We start from the raw sequence: 17,420 nt of genomic DNA on the forward strand, positions 1-17,420 counted from the left end.
AGCGTCGAGCATGAGTTAGAAAAGAGCTATCTGAATTGGTCATGTCAAGCGTAGGTTGAATGGCAATGGGCATGGATGCTTTTGGAGTTTTCTAACTTGGTGATGTGGGGCCCTAGTTGAGTGGCAATAAGCGTGATCAAGACAAAAACTCTTTACCTAAACGATATTGGATGATAGTGTAGTGACGTCAAGCATGAGATAAGTAGAGGTTTTATGCCTGAAATGGGGTTGGCTGTGGGTTTCCCCACGTTAGGCATGATTGTCATAGGGGCTCTATGTCTCATTTACGCTGAGCATGGGTAGTTTGGCACCAGACACCAGACATGGACGAGATAAAGGCTCTCTACTTCAATGACACTAGACATAAGGGGAATGACATTGAACATGGGCTACCAATTGAAAATGTGTTGTTTAATTGGCTAAGTGTTGATAGTTGGATTCCTTACATGTTTTATATTCCTATATGATTCTAATGCCTTGAATATGGAGTAAGAATGATATATGTGGATATTTAAGTCGTAAGTTGAATGAAAGTTGAAATGTATAGATGTGTATGTTAGGTAGTGTTGGAAATGATTGTGCTGATGAGGCTTAATGCATATTGTTGTGTTGTGTTGATTGACATAAAACTATAGGAGAAATTATTTTAAAAGTTGCATATCTCATTGTGAGAATATGGTGTTGTGGTACTATGAGCTCAGTTATTAAAAACCTTTCTTGAGAAGTTAACTATTCAAGTAAAGTGTTTAGTCTCCTTTAAGACCTTATTTAATATAGTATGAGGGCCAAGTTGAGTCATATTGTGTGTGTAAACGGCCAAATTTTGATTCATGTACAAGCCAGGTTGAACCATATGTATACAAAGTGACCAATATAAATTTGTATGGAGGTAAGATCGAGCCATACATGTACAAAGTGACCAAAACTGAGTAAGATATGAGGTTGAAGGCCAAAATCCCTAACTAAGTACCAAATGGGACATAGTATTTGGAGGGTAGTTAATGGACTAATTTCATAGGAGGCTTAGTTATACATGTTAAGATCGTGGTAGGCCCACACTCAAGTTGTCATATCTTGACATAAATATTAAACTTTCCTAATTTAAGTGGAGAAATTCGAGAAATCATGTTTTGTTGTGAATTTTATCCAAATTAGTTGTTGATCTAGCTAGCCTTGAAAGATCACATTATTATTTCATTCGATAGGATCAAACCACTTAGACTAATCACTTATATTGTAAAAGATCTCTTAATTAAATGCATAATGGCGCATATAATTGTTGTGTTGTGCATATGGTGTGTTGATTATGTTGTGTGATTCATATGTTACGTTGAGATGTTATGTTGCATGATTGTGTTAATAGTTGACAAATTGTGTAGTTTTGTTGCAAGTGGACAATGTTGCTATGTGTGTTAAGTTGTCAGTTGTCACCTAAAGTGGTTGTAGAATGTTGAGTTGTTTAAATTGTAGTATAACTAATTCATTCTTCTACAATGTTAATTATTTTTTAATACTAATGTATTCTTATATGTTTCCTTGTAATTAGGCTATAATGATCATATTTATAAGCGAGCATAGTAGGAATAGGTCAAAGGAGAAATATTAGAGTAACATTTCTTTTGTAGTTGTTGCATGACCGGCAACTAAGATTTTATGCTTCTAGTTAAATTATAGTGTGTGTATATAAATATATATACACACACAATTTGTGGTATATTCTTAATGATAAAATATTTATGATTTTGAATACATATTCTCTCTCACACATATATATAGTTACATGTATATCCAGCAAGAACTACTTGCATGTAAATCTTAATAATTAGATTTAGATTTTTCACTATTAATAGTTAAGCTGTAAAATATAAAAACTTATCAAATTGTTACAATTTTTACGTAATATATTAGTGAAAAATATTAAACTACAATTACTTGGTATTAAATTTATTTATAAATTAATTTTTAATATTTTAAAATCTAATATTTTATTTTATATATAATTTATTATAAAATTTAATTATATATAACATTCTCTTACACTGTCTATTTGACATATACTAGTCTAAGTCGTAAGCATTAGTCATTACCTAGCCAATTTAACTCGCTTATATTGAGATAAAATGTCGCGACTTTCATTTTTATTTTTTATTTTTTAAAAAAGCGAATACGAACAAGGTGAGAAGAAGGAACAATAATGAATAATCCAATCCAACTTGGTAAATGCAAAATCGTGGAAGACACGTGGCAGGCGTTGATCCTGATGATACGTCACTCCAGTGGCCCACTCGCACCCCATCATCCGTATACCTCCGACACCCGCGGGTCATTTTAAAACGCCACTTCCTCACGCATCTCTTCGATTTCTTCTTCCCTTTTCTCTCTTCGCTCCCTCATCACTTTTCTCTCTCTCCGGCGACGATCTCTGATTCCGTTCACTCCTCTCGCCGGCGATCTCTCACTCTCCCCTCTTCCGCCCACTCCCTTCCGATTCGAATCCTTCCCAACCTCGCACCACCATGAATCCCGAATAGTAAGTGCAAATTCTCTTCGCTGCTTCAATTACGGAAAATCCCGCAACGCATCGTTTCGTTTGTTCCTTTATGAACCAACTCGTTTAGATCTGTTGTAGTCGTCGTGCGCTACTGGTCTATTTTGTGTCTGCCAAGTGCTGATTCGGTTTTGTGAATTTTGATTTACTGGATCGTGCTTCTGGAAACTTCCTTGCTGCTTTAGATCTGTTTCTTTAGATTGTAGATCCGTTCCTGCGTGTTCAATTATGTTTTAGCTATTTAGGAAATGTTTGATTCTCTGATCCGGTTTCGGATTTTTTTAAACGTTTTATTTTATATTAATTATATATTTATTTTTCTGTAATTATGAAATAACTGCAGAAGCTGGGTTAGCATCTACTGTTTAGCAGAAAATACCAGCTTGTTCAGTAGTTAAAAATATTTGAAATCTAAGGACTAGGTTGTTGTGACTTGTAAATTCCTTATGACTGATACCTTGAAAGAACACAGACATCAAGGACTATTGACACAGTCTCTTCTTTTTTTTTTCTTATTTGGTGGAGGTGATCAGTGTGATGCTGTATTCTAACTAAGGATTGTTATAGTTTGACTCTTCTGTTGTGTAAAAGGGGGGTTGCTGATGTTCTATAGTTAGATCTATGAATGTGATGGTTGAGCAACAAGCGGTGCTTCCTGAAATAAATTGATTAAAAAATTTAAAGGGATTTTTAGCTGTTGGTGTTGATTGTTGTTGTGACCATAAATGTATGCTGCAATCTTCTTGGGTAGTGTTATAAAGTGAACAAGTTGTGTAGAAAATAGTCAAAAATACAAAAGACTTTTGTGCAAAATTAGTGGAGTTTATCTGGATCTGCGCGGGCAGATTGCACTTATTTCGAGGTAAATTTAATAGTGAAGATTATGTTGTCGGTTTATAGCACGACTATATCTACGATTATTGGAAGTGATGTCCTGCACGTGGCAGCATGCATGCTACCTTTTAGACGGTTATGTTTTGTGGGGTATGCTGTGGCACTTGTGCTCGTCTTATGTGTTATGTGTTATGTTGTTGTATCCCTGGTCATGTTATTAGTAAAAGGATAGACAGTTTCTTAATAATCTCCTGTTTTTGATTGGAGCATCATTATGTTTTTCGCAGCGATTATTTGTTCAAGCTTTTGCTGATTGGAGATTCTGGTGTAGGCAAGTCATGTCTTCTCCTGAGGTTTGCTGTAAGTTCTCAGCCTGTTCCTGTGCTTCTTCCTTCTTTATGTAACTGTGTTCCTCTTTTTGTTCTTTGGCAATTAATGAAAAACGAAGTTGAATATTCCTACTATTCCATTTCCCTATATTATGAAGGTCCAAATTTACTGAAAAATAAGAGATGAACGGTTTGCATATGTTGTTTCTGTGTTAGTGGCAATCATTGACATGTTTGTTTAGAACTTTGTAGTCCCTTTTAGAGGAGTTGAAATTACTGTAGTGTGTATTGGAGGGGCGTTGCGATGCTAAACAGAAGTTTGTACTTTGAATTTGTTTTAAGAAGTGGAGGTTATACGTCTTAATATTTTATTTTGTTGTGAAACAGGATGATTCATACCTTGACAGCTATATCAGTACCATTGGAGTGGACTTTGTAAGCATTCGTATTTACCATTTAACATTTCCATTTTATTTTCAGCACAAATATGTGAATAATTGTTTACTACGTTCCTTCTTATAGAAAATCCGCACTGTGGAGCAGGACGGGAAGACTATTAAACTTCAAATTGTAAGTCCATGATCATATTAATGTTATTTGAATGAACTTTGTCTCAAATCGTTTTTGGTTCTGATGGGAATGTTTTCATGATTAAGTGTCAATTCTAGAAAAAATGCTCAATCTGAAGTTGTCACTCACGTACTCAAGAATGTCTCTTTTTATATTTAATGTAATAATCATGTGGTTGATTTACTAAGAGGCTCAATCCAAATTGTTCCCAGTCACAACTTATGTCCTTGGTTCATTGAAACAGCAATATTTTGAGGGCTCAAGGTTGCTATGGAAAAAATAGGAAATTGTTTTTTTGAACACCCGATCCCAATTATCTGGGATTGTTGCTTTACTGTATTTTGTAATTGTTGACAGATTTTTCTGCATTTTTTACCGTATAGTGGGACACTGCGGGTCAGGAACGTTTTCGTACAATCACTAGCAGCTACTATCGTGGGGCTCATGGCATTATTGTGAGTCTTTAAACTGGTCCCTCTTCTCCAGTTAATTTCCTTTGCTTTTTTGCAAAACAGTAGGGTAATCCTGTTGTTTTTTTTTTTTTTTTTTTTTTCCAGGTGGTTTATGATGTTACTGACCAAGAGAGCTTCAACAATGTTAAGCAGTGGCTGAATGAAATTGACCGTTATGCAAGTGAAAATGTTAACAAACTTCTAGTTGGAAACAAGTGTGATCTCACGGCAAATAAAGTTGTGTCCTATGAGACAGCAAAGGTGATTCTAAATTTGTTGGTTTGTGTTGTGTATATTTCCCACTGATATCTGTTGTATCATTCCTTTTTGTAATTTTGTCTAATGTTTTCAAATTTGTGCTTTCTATTTTTGTCATTTTAGGCATTTGCGGATGAAATTGGAATTCCCTTTATGGAAACTAGTGCTAAAAATGCCACCAATGTGGAACAGGCTTTCATGGCCATGGCTGCTGAAATTAAGAACAGGTGCTGTATTTCTGTTTGCAATGTCATTAAATTTGTCAATAAAGGGCCTTTCTTCCTGCTCTTGTTAAGCATTTAGTTTGAGTTTGTGGATTCAATTAATTGTGTTTAGTTAAATGCCTTGATGAGTACTGATCTACCCAGATGATTGACATGTTTGCTTGCCCTATTTTGTTTTCCACAGAATGGCAAGTCAACCAGTGAACAATGCCAGGCCTCCAACAGTCCAAATCCGAGGACAGCCAGTGAACCAGAAGTCTGGTTGCTGCTCGACTTAGAGACGAAGTATTTGTGGTCTTAGACGTTTATATGTGTCTCACTGGCATGTAAAACTAGTTTTTCACATATTGCTTTAATATGAAGATTGTTCGTCATGATTTGCTCCTTATCGTTAAGTCGTTGTTTAAACTTCCATTCTTTTCAATGTATTTGATTTTCAAGAAACATCTGTACAAAATTAGGAATATTGGTGAATAGCAGTATTTGCCTTGTTCTTTGTCCCATGCACATTCAACTCATTTCAACAGCTTCGTCTATTCGTTCACTTATCTCTTTAAGAGTAGAATCTTGTTCAATTGCATCCACATTTGTAAGTTAATGAAATAAAATAATAGAAAACTGGATTTTTTATTTATAAAAAAAAGTTTCACTTGTTATAACTTCATTTTATTTTCTAATTTTCTTATCAGTTTACCAGTCTCTGGCACATTTTTTAGTGAGTATACTTTTTGCTTTAAACAGAGCATAAAGAGTCATTTATTCTATGGATTTTTTTCGCGTCATGTGGGTCATCTCTATCTCTGTATTTTTTTTATAATTATTTTAACTTCAATGGGTCTAACATCCATATTATAATTTAATCAATTTACCTCTTCAACACGGCAATACTAAAAATTTTATTTAATGAACTTCACAAGTAATTCTATACACTTATATTTTCATTATGTTTACTAAACACCGAAGCTAACTTGTGGCCCACAAAAATAAATAGACTTCTAATGCTCAGCTCACGGTTCCTCTCAAACTCATCTCCAATGACAGATTCCTAATAAAGCATGATGCTTAATAAGAAAAAGATATATAACCACCCTTGGATGGAGATGAAGTTCGAGATAAAACATTACATATGAAATTTATTTTGTTTATTTAAAAATAAAATGAAACGGGATTAAAAAGATACGCATGGTTTCACTTTCACCAAAGATTATAGAACCAAGAGGAGAACGAAATATAGAAGCTATTACACGCTGTTTCCTACCTGGCAGTAGGACAAGAGGAATCACTTTCCAGGTCTTGCTCGCTGAATGACAGCAAAATACTTATTTCTCATTACAGTTTGTAAATTAATATTAGAGTGTAGTACTGTATTGCAATTTCATTCGAATGAGCAAATAGGCCAAAATTTTTGGTGCACGTGACAGGAAGCACTACAACCATGTTTCCCATCTCAATCAATAAAAAGTATTTAAAATTAAATAATAACGTCAATAAATTAAACAATTTTAATAAAAAATAAATTCGGGGTACTACTGCCTCATATTGCAGCATAGAATTCCCCCAATTCAACAATTCAATGTTCAACGAAAAAGTCATTGGATGGTTCTGTTTCCAGTATCCTCTACTTGCAAGTACTGGCTACACACCGAACAATACTCACAATTCCAGTGAGCAACTGTTCTCTAAGAATCAGTTTCCAGATGACTGTTGTTGAACTCCACCACAGCACAAATCACAACCCATGTGGCCTCCTGATTTTGAAGAGAAATTGAGGCTGCATTTGGGAAAGCATTTATTCTTGGGGTGCCAACAAACAGCAAACCATTGCTTTCTCTTAGTCATACCCTGTCGAGAGCTTGCGGATCTTACTAAGTGTCACAACTAAGGTGTGGGTATAAAGGACGTGGCAGTTAATTTCCACTTTCCCAAGCCAACTAGTTCAACTGAAAATTTTAATACGATGTTAGAGCAATTATGCAAACTTCTCTGATCTCTAGCTTAGTATTCCTTTCTTTCTGTGTATGACTGAATTCATATCGACTTCAAGGTGAAGAAGAGCTTGTCAGCGCTGGTCTTAGAATGAAATATCATACCCTTCAATTCAATTTCATTGTGTGGACTCCACATTAGCAAGCTTACCAATAATCCCTGCATGAGCAGAACCCATTCTTAAAATGATGAAATCTCGTGGTATCTCTAACTATGATTTCTCTTCCTTCTATAGCTGAGATGTACTTAATTGCAGAGTGGCAATCTCCACAAACTCTCAAGTTTTTAAACACCCGTATTGGAACCCCTAATGGTACCTTTAGAAGTCCAAATGCAATTGCCAGTTTCTCACTATGCCACAAAAGAAGCTGTTCTTTAAGCTCCTCTCCCACATCATGCAATGCAAATTCAAGATCTGGCACATAACCAGCCAACTTCATTTTCTTCTCCAAGTCATTTAGTTTTGCATGTATAGAAGCCAATTCAGGGTGCAATCTGTCGCTCGATCTAAACTCATGCACCACATTGTTTATTTCAATCCAACTATATCCAGGTATCTTCACTACATTATTTTCTTTCATTGATCTTCGGATCCTAGCAACATGGTCCCATCTGTTTTGTGCTGCATAAACATTAGCCAGTTGAACATATCCAGTTGCACTAGTTGGATCAAGCTCAAGCAGATTCTTGGCAGCAAACTCAGCCAAGTTTAAGTTTTTATGGATCCTACAAGCACCCAGAAGTGTTCCATAAATTGCAGGATGTGGCTTAAAAGGCATACTTTTTATCAAATCTACAGCCTCAGATAATTTTCCAGCTCGACCGAGAAGGTCAACCATGCATGCGTAGTGTTCCGGCTTAATTACAATTCCAAAATCCCTTAATGAGTTAAAGTATTGGACCCCAAGATCTACCATTCCTGCATGGTTACAAGCTAATAATACTGCAACAAAAGTAATCCAATCTGGCTTCATGCCTTCATTTTTCATCTCATCAAACAAATGAAGAGCTTTTTCACCAGCCCCATGCTGAGCATAGCCAGAAATCATAGAATTCCAGCACACTACATCTTTCCGTGGAATCTGAACGAATAACTTCCAGGCATCCTTTAGATCCCCACACTTGGAGTACATGCTAACCAACGATGTCCCCGCCGTCGTATCACTACTCAATGGAGACTTGCAAACTAACTGATGAACTTGTTTACCCAGCTGCAATGCTGATAAATTACTGCACCCCAACAAAACACTAGTCAAGCTCAAAGCATTAGGCTTAATCCCAGTTTCTAGCATTTTCCTGAAAAGCCTTAACCCATCCTCTGCCCTTCCATTCTCAACATACCCAGCAATCATAGCATTCCATGTCACCAATGTCCTCATTGACATTTCCTGGAACAACCGTTCCGCAGATTCAACCCTCCCAAACTTCATGTACCCAGTGATCATGGCAGTCCACGTGATCACACTCCTCACAGGCGCAGCATAAAAATACTCCACAGCAGAATCCAAATCCCCACAAGCCACATATCCAGACACCATGGCACTCCACGACACACAGTTTTTCTCCGGCATCGCCGAGAACAACCTCCGAGCCTCGCCCATGAGTCCAACCTGCGCATAACCCGAAATCATGGTGTTCCACGATGCAATATCCTTCATGGGCATGCTGTCAAAGAAGCCACGGGCCTCATGGACACCAAAATGGTGCAAATGACACGCCAACATGATGTTATACGAAACAGCGTTTGGTTGGGGAATTTTTTCAAACAGTTGGCGTGCGTGTTCAAAGTGGCCGTGTTTCCTGGCAAACGCGGCGAGGATAGAGTTCCACGTAACAGTGGACTTCACTTTCATGTTCTCGAACACGCCAAAGGCGGAATCTACGTCACCACATCGAACGTAGCTTGTGATGAGCTTGTTCGATGCAACCACGTTACTGTCATTGAACTCACTTTGATGGGTATGTGAGGAAACATGTGGACGAGTTGAGGTGGTCAAATTGAAATTTTGGTGTTTGCTTAGTGTAACAAAGAACGAGGTTGACAAAGGATTTCGCTTCTTCCTCCTTAATGATCGCAAATAATACATGTATGAAGGTTTACTATGATTCAGTCTTTAGATGTTTCAGTTTCACTGGAAACACACGAGTTCGGATGTTTCATGGATCATGTATTGTAATTGTATTGTATGAATAGCAAAATCAAATGAAAAATAATAATAAATCAGAAAATAGAGAGAATGCAATAAAACGAAACAAGTTCCGTTGCCGGGACTTGAACCCGGGTCTTTCGGGTGAGAGCCGAATATCCTGACCAACTAGACTACAACGGAATTGTTTGTATGTTAATTAAAAATTTTCTTTTAAGATTCAAGGATCTTCGACATAAATATAATTTATTTTGAATTTTTACACATATGCAATTAAAATTAAATTTTGATTAATATTTATTATTTTAAAAAACTCGATTGTTTATTGGGTCTTATTGTTACATATTCAACTTATATTGATTGCTTGCTTGTATAAGGAACACTAACTTAAAGAAAATATAATGATAAATGTAATTCGCTCAACTTATTTCAGCTCAAAGTTCCCTAAGCTTGTGATAAAGTGTTTTAGTGTAGGTTTTTATTTTCTTTTAGTGGATACATCAACACTTTGTTTTGTTCTCATTAGCTATAGTAATTTCTTTTCATGGCAGTTTTTTTGTTGACTGGGAAGCATCAATTTCTTTTTTTCAAAATTATATATATGTATTTATTTTTTCACGAGGATGAGAAAAATAAATTAGTCATATAGTTATAGATAAATGACAAATATTTAATGCCATATGAATGATATATTATTTAGTGTTTCAATATCAAAATTCATTTCAAATATGATATATAATCAACTTTTATTAATTATTTTTTGCAAATTAAAAAACTTACGTATTATATAAAGGTAGATAATTGATGATTCAAAATTACTTAATATTTTCTGTTGAGCACTTAAAAGAATCATGTAACTTTTTTTAAAAAAGCTTACATGACTTATTGTGTATTTTAATCTTGATCATTCATGATAAGGTCAAATTATTAGAAATTATTCTCACTTGATTTGATCTTGCTTTTTTTTTTTTTTTTTTTCCTTTCTTCTTTTCAGTTCTCTGCTCTTGAATAATAAGAGATTTCTTGTGCAAACTAAGGTGATACGATTTGTTTAGTTATAAGAATTATATTTGTGTTTATGCTTGTACTTTTCTCTAAATTTGGCATTATTTTATAAATATGTCATGTGTCGCTTTTTTTTTTTGGTACAACTTTACTAAAGCTTCTTTTTAACTCTATTTATTTTTTTATTTTGGTTTCATTTTGATAAGATGATAGAATTATATAGAATAACTTGATAGAAAATGATTGTATGATAAGTTATTTTAAGAAAAATTATTTCTCTCTCTCTCTCTCTACAAAAATGTAAAGGAAAGAGTCCGAAAAAATAAATAAAATTATGGTGAAATATAATTAAATTATATATATGTTTTAATTAAATTTTATTTTGGCTCTCCAATTTTTTTTCTTCAAACTTCGTCACTGTACTCTTCAATTGATGGCTGAAATTGGTGCGAAGTGATGTGATTTGAATCTACCCATTTAACCTCTTTTCAAATTGATCAGATTCGCACATGTTAAACATAAACTAAACACTAATCGGACGTGTTAAGCTGAGACAATTTTTTCATACATTATTTCATTGCAAATAGTGTAGAAATAATTATTCTAATAGTATTTGAAAAGAGACATGAAAATCATGTGTTAATTAGAATTTAGGAGGAGTTGCCCTACATTGTCATTTTATCTGTGTTGTATTTCAGAAATTCTGAGACGCGACAAATACTTGTTGACATTACTGACTTGTATAAAAAGAATAAAAAATGATATATTTGATTGAGGGATTAGAAGAATTGATATGATAAGTATCGAGTTAGAATTGTGATTAATCTTATCTGTTCATGAGTGAATGAAATTATAAATTTCACACTAAAAAAATCAAATCCTCCAGTAATAAATTGATAATTGAGTTATTGCTGCATCATTATTCTTACTTGTTAGTGTTAATAACAGTAACTAACCAAATATAACGTTAGTGGGAAGTGCCAAATTTGAGGCTGCAATTGTTTAAAATGGATACTTTTATTAATATAATGTCCTCATGCATTGCTAAAGTAATTTAAGTAATGATGGCTTTTAGATTTTTTATGCTCCAAATATATTTGTATGTAATAAATTATTTGAGCAATTTGAGCGTTGTGGAGTCCATGATAAAATTCATAAAACGGTAGAATCAAAATTAAATTTCCACTGGCAGTAGTGTCCAGATGTTTGGAAGATTAGGTTCTTCAAGTTTTGATTATTTAGATAGATGTCAAGCTTTGAAATATAAAAAGGTAAGGAAGCGACAAATTATTATTTAGAATTATATTTTTTATTATTTAACTTTTACTGAGTACTCTCAGTAATAATAATAATATTTTTTTTATTTAAACTATAAGTTTTTTTTTTTTTTTTGTGGGAGCTATTCTCATTCAAATAAGGAATATCCATAATATGATAAAGCTAGTTCAATAGCTCACGCATGAAGCATTTTTATTAAAACACAATAGTTACGATATTCAAATTTAACACTATTCGATCAAAAAAAATATGTTTGAGTCGAACTAACTACCAATAAGTAATTGTTAGCTCTCAATTTTGTCTTCTTTTATAAATTAGTAGGGTGTAAATGAATTGGGTTGGATTAGATTTGGATGAGTCTGTTAATTGATTCGATCAAAATTTGATGGATTAGATTGAATTAAATTTTTGTATAATTTTTTTAAAAAATTTAATCCAATCCAATCATGAATGGATTGTGTTGAGTTGAGTTAATCGATTTAACATAATTAAATTTATCTATTTTTGTAAAAATTTAAATATTTTAAAATAGATGTAAATCATTTAATACATTGTTGTAAATACAATGTTATTAATCAATAAAACAAACAATGACACAAATTAAATTCTAAAATAAATTTATTAATTTGTTACATTATTATCAACTTAAAAAACTAACATTAATTAATACAAAATAAAATTTAAATAAATATATTATATTGTTATAATACTATCAACCTAAAACACAAAACTCGTCACTAAGTAAGAGTGACAGTGAATATACATTGTCTTGAGAAAATGATTATTTAAATATTATTATTATTATTATTATTATTATTATTATTATTATTATTATATATGACCAAGTCGGGTCGAATAACGGGTTGAAAACATAAAATTCGTTTCACAGGCTTTTCGAATAAGGTTGCGAAAAAATGAATCGATTTCAACACCTCAGGAGGTTTCTTGGGAGGCTTCGACCCCTCTTGGGTGCAGCTTTGCTTGGATGGTAGTATTCGTCCGCATTCTATTACGGTAGGATTCAATGGTTTGGTGTGGAACAATGAGGGGCACTTTATTTTTAGGTTCTATGAGTGTATTAGATCTTCCGATATATTGTATGCCAAAATTCATACTCTTGTTAAGGGGTTACAGTTGTGTTGGGAAAGACATTTCTGCCATATTTAGTGTAGGTTGGACTCCTTCTATTTGATTGAGTTAGTTTATGAAGGAGCCGATCCTCATCATAGATATGCGAATGATATTGCACTCATCTAAGAGATGATGGGACAAAAGTGGAGGTGTACCCTTAATCACGTTCTTCGAGATGGAAACACCTGTGCAGATTGGTTGGCTAAGAAAGGGTCTTTATCAAATGTTCCTATAGTTTCATTTGTGGGTTTTGAGGCTGCTCTTCACTTGTTGTTAGCTGCAGATGCACGCCGCACTCCCTATTTACATTTGTAGGGTCGGGTAGTGAGACTTATCTAATTTATGTTTTTCTTTTTTCGTTTATTTGGGTTGTACACCAAAAAAAATAATAATGAGACTACTATCTTTTATTAATATTAAGAATTATTTGAATGTGACATTCTCTTAATTCTAGGGTTTAACTAGGGTTTAAGGATGCAAGTCGTAACAACTTGTGGTCTTTAAGATCTTATCTAATTTTTTTAAAAAAAAAACATATGATTAATCATTAGAATATCATTATTTTTTAATATAAATATTTGAAGTCATCATATAAATATTTTATTGAAAAAATGTTTAATTAGATGTGACATTTTTTTAATTTTTGAGTTTAAGATACAAGTTGAAACAACTTTATATTTTAAAATTTTACTCCAAAAATAAAAATATCAAATTGAAATCTTCTTTAAATATATGCCACAATAATTATACTTAACAGTTAAATATTTCAATGAACTGATTTTGGTATATACCCTTGTCAATTTGTACTTTAGGACGTATGAACTGTGACAATTTAGAAATCTAACTTTTAATAAAAACATAAATTAATTAAAAAATTTAACACAAACATTTTTTTATATAAAAGAACTACGTAAATTTGATCGTTCATTACACATGAAGATACATAGAAGCATGAAATCATTCTTGTCGAACCAAAAAAATATAAATAAAAATATTGTCTCGCCTTTTTGTATAGTAATAATAATAAATTATTTTAATATTCATTAAAATAAAATATACATGCTTTTTAAGTAGAATATATTTGATTGTTATAGTTAATTTTATTAATTTGGGTGAGATAAATATATTAAAGTTATAAACAGTTTATTTAATTAATTAGAGTTAACCGTCTTTACAACAATGTTTTTTTTTACATGTAATTGACTTCCGAACCTTAAATCTATTTTCATATATCGTTGTTTTATTTTATGATTTTTCTTGAAATAAACATTGTTGACCTACCTTTTTAATCTATTTTTGTCATCCGATGAGAATCAATGTTGCTATAGCAATTATTGGTTGAATTGAATGAAAGAAAACTAGTAACAAGTATCAACATGTTTATTTAAAGATTAGTTAAAAGATTAAGAGCAATTAAAGTAATGAGAATGTTAGATAATAAAATATTGCTATGACTAATTTTTTTTATTTATCATTTATTATATATGTACATATATTTTTTCATAATTCTAATTATTAATTTTTAAATAAGTGATTGTAATTCAAAAAAGAAGAAGGAATAAGAACTCAGTTACAGTGCGAATGATTTTCTCTTTGAGATATAACTTGCTTAGGCTTCTAAAAGTCTAACAAGCTTTAAGTGGCATATTGTATTTCCAATAGTCACCATTGCTTCTTCAGCCATTGGTAGAAATGGATGGTCATATATGCCATCAAGTTCTTAAAATCTCATTGTCATCATACTAGACCAGCCGGTATCTTCATCTCAATTTTCTGTGTCTTGATTTATTTCAAGAATGGATGTGTGTAATTCATCAAATACACATATATACGAGGTAAGCAATCTTCGTTTAAAAATAATAATAACTCAATCATCTAATTCAAACAATTGATCTTTAATCGAACTAAAAAAACCCTGTTTATAATATTCGTTTGAAACTCAATCAATCTCTCCTAACGATCAAACCAGAAATATAGCGAAATTCGAAATAGAACAAAAAACCAAATGTAAAAAAAAAAAAAAGAATAAACTTTTTCAACATGTTATGTTAGGTGATATAAAGATCAAAAGTTGTAGTGTACCATAAACCATCTATGATAAACAGTCTATGTTAGCCTTCATCGTTTTTGTGTTAAAGATCAAGATGTTATTATGCCTAATTTTAAGACAATAGGCTTGCTCAATTCAACATGCTATATTAGGTGATATAGGATAAGGAAAATTACATGTTATGAATTTGTCAATTTTCGGTACCATTATCGTATTGCATAAGTTTATCATTTAAACTGTTCTCATATTAAACATAACTTAATTAGACATTCTGTAAAACCAAAACAAAAAGAACAAAAAAAAAAAACTTGACTTTGAAAGTTTGTTTAAATTAAATTAGGATTCACTGTAAAACTAATGTTCTCGAAAGATTAAAACCGTTCATCTTTTTTTAAGGTTTAATTGTGTTTTTTTTTTATTTGTTACATTAAATTTTAATTTTATCTTTAAAAAATTATGTCTTTTATTGTTGTCATTATGAACTAAAATTATATTTTAATTCTCGTAATTAGTAATGTTCATTTTAGATAAATAATGATATCATAAATGAAATGTCATCATGTTTTAGCTTGTATAAGAATTGATCTAACCTAGTTTATTTAAAAGATTGGATTTAGTTTTATTAAAAGGTTTATTTTAGTAAAATGGTCGGACCTTAGGCTTATTAAGCTTGAGAGACATGAAAAATCAAGAAACACACATAAGAGAGAGGAAGGTAAATGTATGTGTGTAGGTTTTAAAATATTTTTGCAAATAGATAATATGAGTTCACCAAAATCTTTTGTTTGGTAAACGTGAGGAAACAAGTGGAGATAAAAATAAAACACTTTATGTTTTTATACTAGTTACCTTTAAACACAAAAAGGTTCCACTAACTTGAAAGGTTTTTACAACTTAAGTATTTTCTATATCACTCTTGATTGTTGATGCAACAACCTGTTGCAGTATACTTTAATTAGCATCTTTAGGCTTACAAGAGTAAAAATGGTTTTAGTGTTTACAAACTAATCCTTACAAAGAGGATATGTATGTTTAGTACACCTAGAGAAGGTAATTTGCTAAGGCAAAGTTAGTTAACTTAAGCTCTTCTCAAATGATCGTCAACTATAAGATGGTTACAAGACTCAGAATAAAATGATCATAGTTTGGACATAGCTAAAGGTAAGTGTTTATACAATGTTCATAATGATTTAATTTACTATTTGTTCATTAATTAGATTCTTCTCTACAAGTATTTTTGTATTTATATGCTTTGAGATTTATCCACTGGTGAGAATCTTGAACACTTGGTCATTTGATATCATTGATTTACACAATATGGTTGTTCTTCACATGTGTTTAGAACTTTAGGGCTTCATTGATGCTTTGATATGATAATAGGATGAAGTAGAGAAGAAAAGATCTAAACATGTTGCTTTAGGTGCTTGCAATTATCTTTTTAGCTTGACTTTCTCTTTTCAAATGTTGCGCTAGTTATGGTTTACTATATCATCTTGTGTGCATACACAATTAGAGAAATAAAACATTACAACTTTAATAATATGCACAAATCATCAGGATGTTTACCAAAACTTGTTTTTGAACACTTGAAATGTTTACTTAAAGGTGCATAGATGTTCAACAAGCATTGCACTAGTGAGTACGTAGAGGAGGTAGACGCTAGCCACAGTTCGTTGGACGTTAGACGTAAACATTAACTAGCCTAATTAACTAAGTGTTACATTTATTTTATTTTAAGCATTTGTAGAAGATAGTTTTTATAAAAATATTTTTTGTCTTTGTTTCTTCTACATCATCGGACGCATAATTTCATAAATGACTTAAATTTGGTCTATCAAAGTCATTACTTTTAAAACTAAAGTATTAGACATGTACAATTGCCTTTAGTGCAATAAAGCCAACCTATTTATTTCATAAATTATATTATACTATTATATTATTCAATTATATATATAATACATATACATAAAAATACTAAAGAAAAGTATAATTATTAATAGGTCGATTTTTAAGTTCTTAAGCCTATTTTGACTAGTCGACCTTTTGTCCTTTTATTAGTCTTATAAAAAATAATATTTTAAACAAATCATTAGGTTAAATCAAATTAAACTTTTGTGCACACTACATGTGTGTTTGCTTATGCATTTTAAACATATAAATTGAAAAATTTACGTCAAAAGCCAAAATAGGCATAGAAGCTATACTATCTTGCTTCTCAATTAACGTGAATTTTCTTTTTACAACGCTGAATCAAACATACTATACATCAACATTCAAATAAGGCCTATGATATGTAAACAAGTCAAGTCTAGACTTTTTTATATATAATTTTTTATAATGAAAGTCAAGCTTAGACTTACCAAATTTTAACATGACTTAACCTATTTATACCTCTAGTGATCACCTCACATTGATATCTCATCTCATGACTGTAATGACTTGCTACCTTGATTCCTATACTTAATAGAATCATCCATTAGCAATGAAACTGATATCACTATCTAAGATTAACACACAAATAGTTTTTAGATTCACAGAAAATATATATATACACATGATAAAAGTTGCATCATCAACTACATAATATAAGAATATATATACACACATA

The 17,420-nt window shown here is 31.9% G+C and overlaps 2 protein-coding genes and 1 non-coding gene across 3 annotated transcripts; 1 reads left to right on the top strand and 2 right to left on the bottom strand.

The window, feature by feature from the left end:
* Positions 1 to 2,328: 2,328 nt before the first annotated feature.
* On the top strand, positions 2,329 to 5,716 carry LOC109811804 (ras-related protein RABD2c). Its single transcript, XM_020375639.3, has 8 exons — positions 2,329 to 2,530; positions 3,670 to 3,742; positions 4,099 to 4,146; positions 4,234 to 4,281; positions 4,665 to 4,736; positions 4,839 to 4,994; positions 5,115 to 5,218; positions 5,400 to 5,716. The coding sequence occupies exons 1-8, from the start codon at positions 2,517 to 2,519 to the stop codon at positions 5,491 to 5,493; spliced, it is 609 nt and encodes a 202-aa protein (XP_020231228.1). The 5' UTR covers positions 2,329 to 2,516; the 3' UTR covers positions 5,494 to 5,716.
* Positions 5,717 to 6,599: 883 nt separating this feature from the next.
* LOC109811826 (Tetratricopeptide repeat (TPR)-like superfamily protein) lies at positions 6,600 to 9,528 on the bottom strand. Its single transcript, XM_020375663.3, has one exon. It carries the CDS (start codon positions 9,286 to 9,288, stop codon positions 7,348 to 7,350), a length of 1,941 nt encoding a protein of 646 aa, XP_020231252.1. The 5' UTR covers positions 9,289 to 9,528; the 3' UTR covers positions 6,600 to 7,347.
* On the bottom strand, positions 9,459 to 9,531 carry TRNAE-CUC (transfer RNA glutamic acid (anticodon CUC)). The gene has a single exon. It is a non-coding gene; the product is annotated as a tRNA-Glu (tRNA).
* Between the last annotated feature and the right edge of the window lie 7,889 nt (positions 9,532 to 17,420).

The sequence above is a fragment of the Cajanus cajan genome, chromosome 5 (genome assembly GCF_000230855.2).
Source record: "Cajanus cajan strain Asha chromosome 5, NIPB_CcT2T_4, whole genome shotgun sequence".
Lineage (NCBI taxonomy): Eukaryota > Viridiplantae > Streptophyta > Magnoliopsida > Fabales > Fabaceae > Cajanus > Cajanus cajan.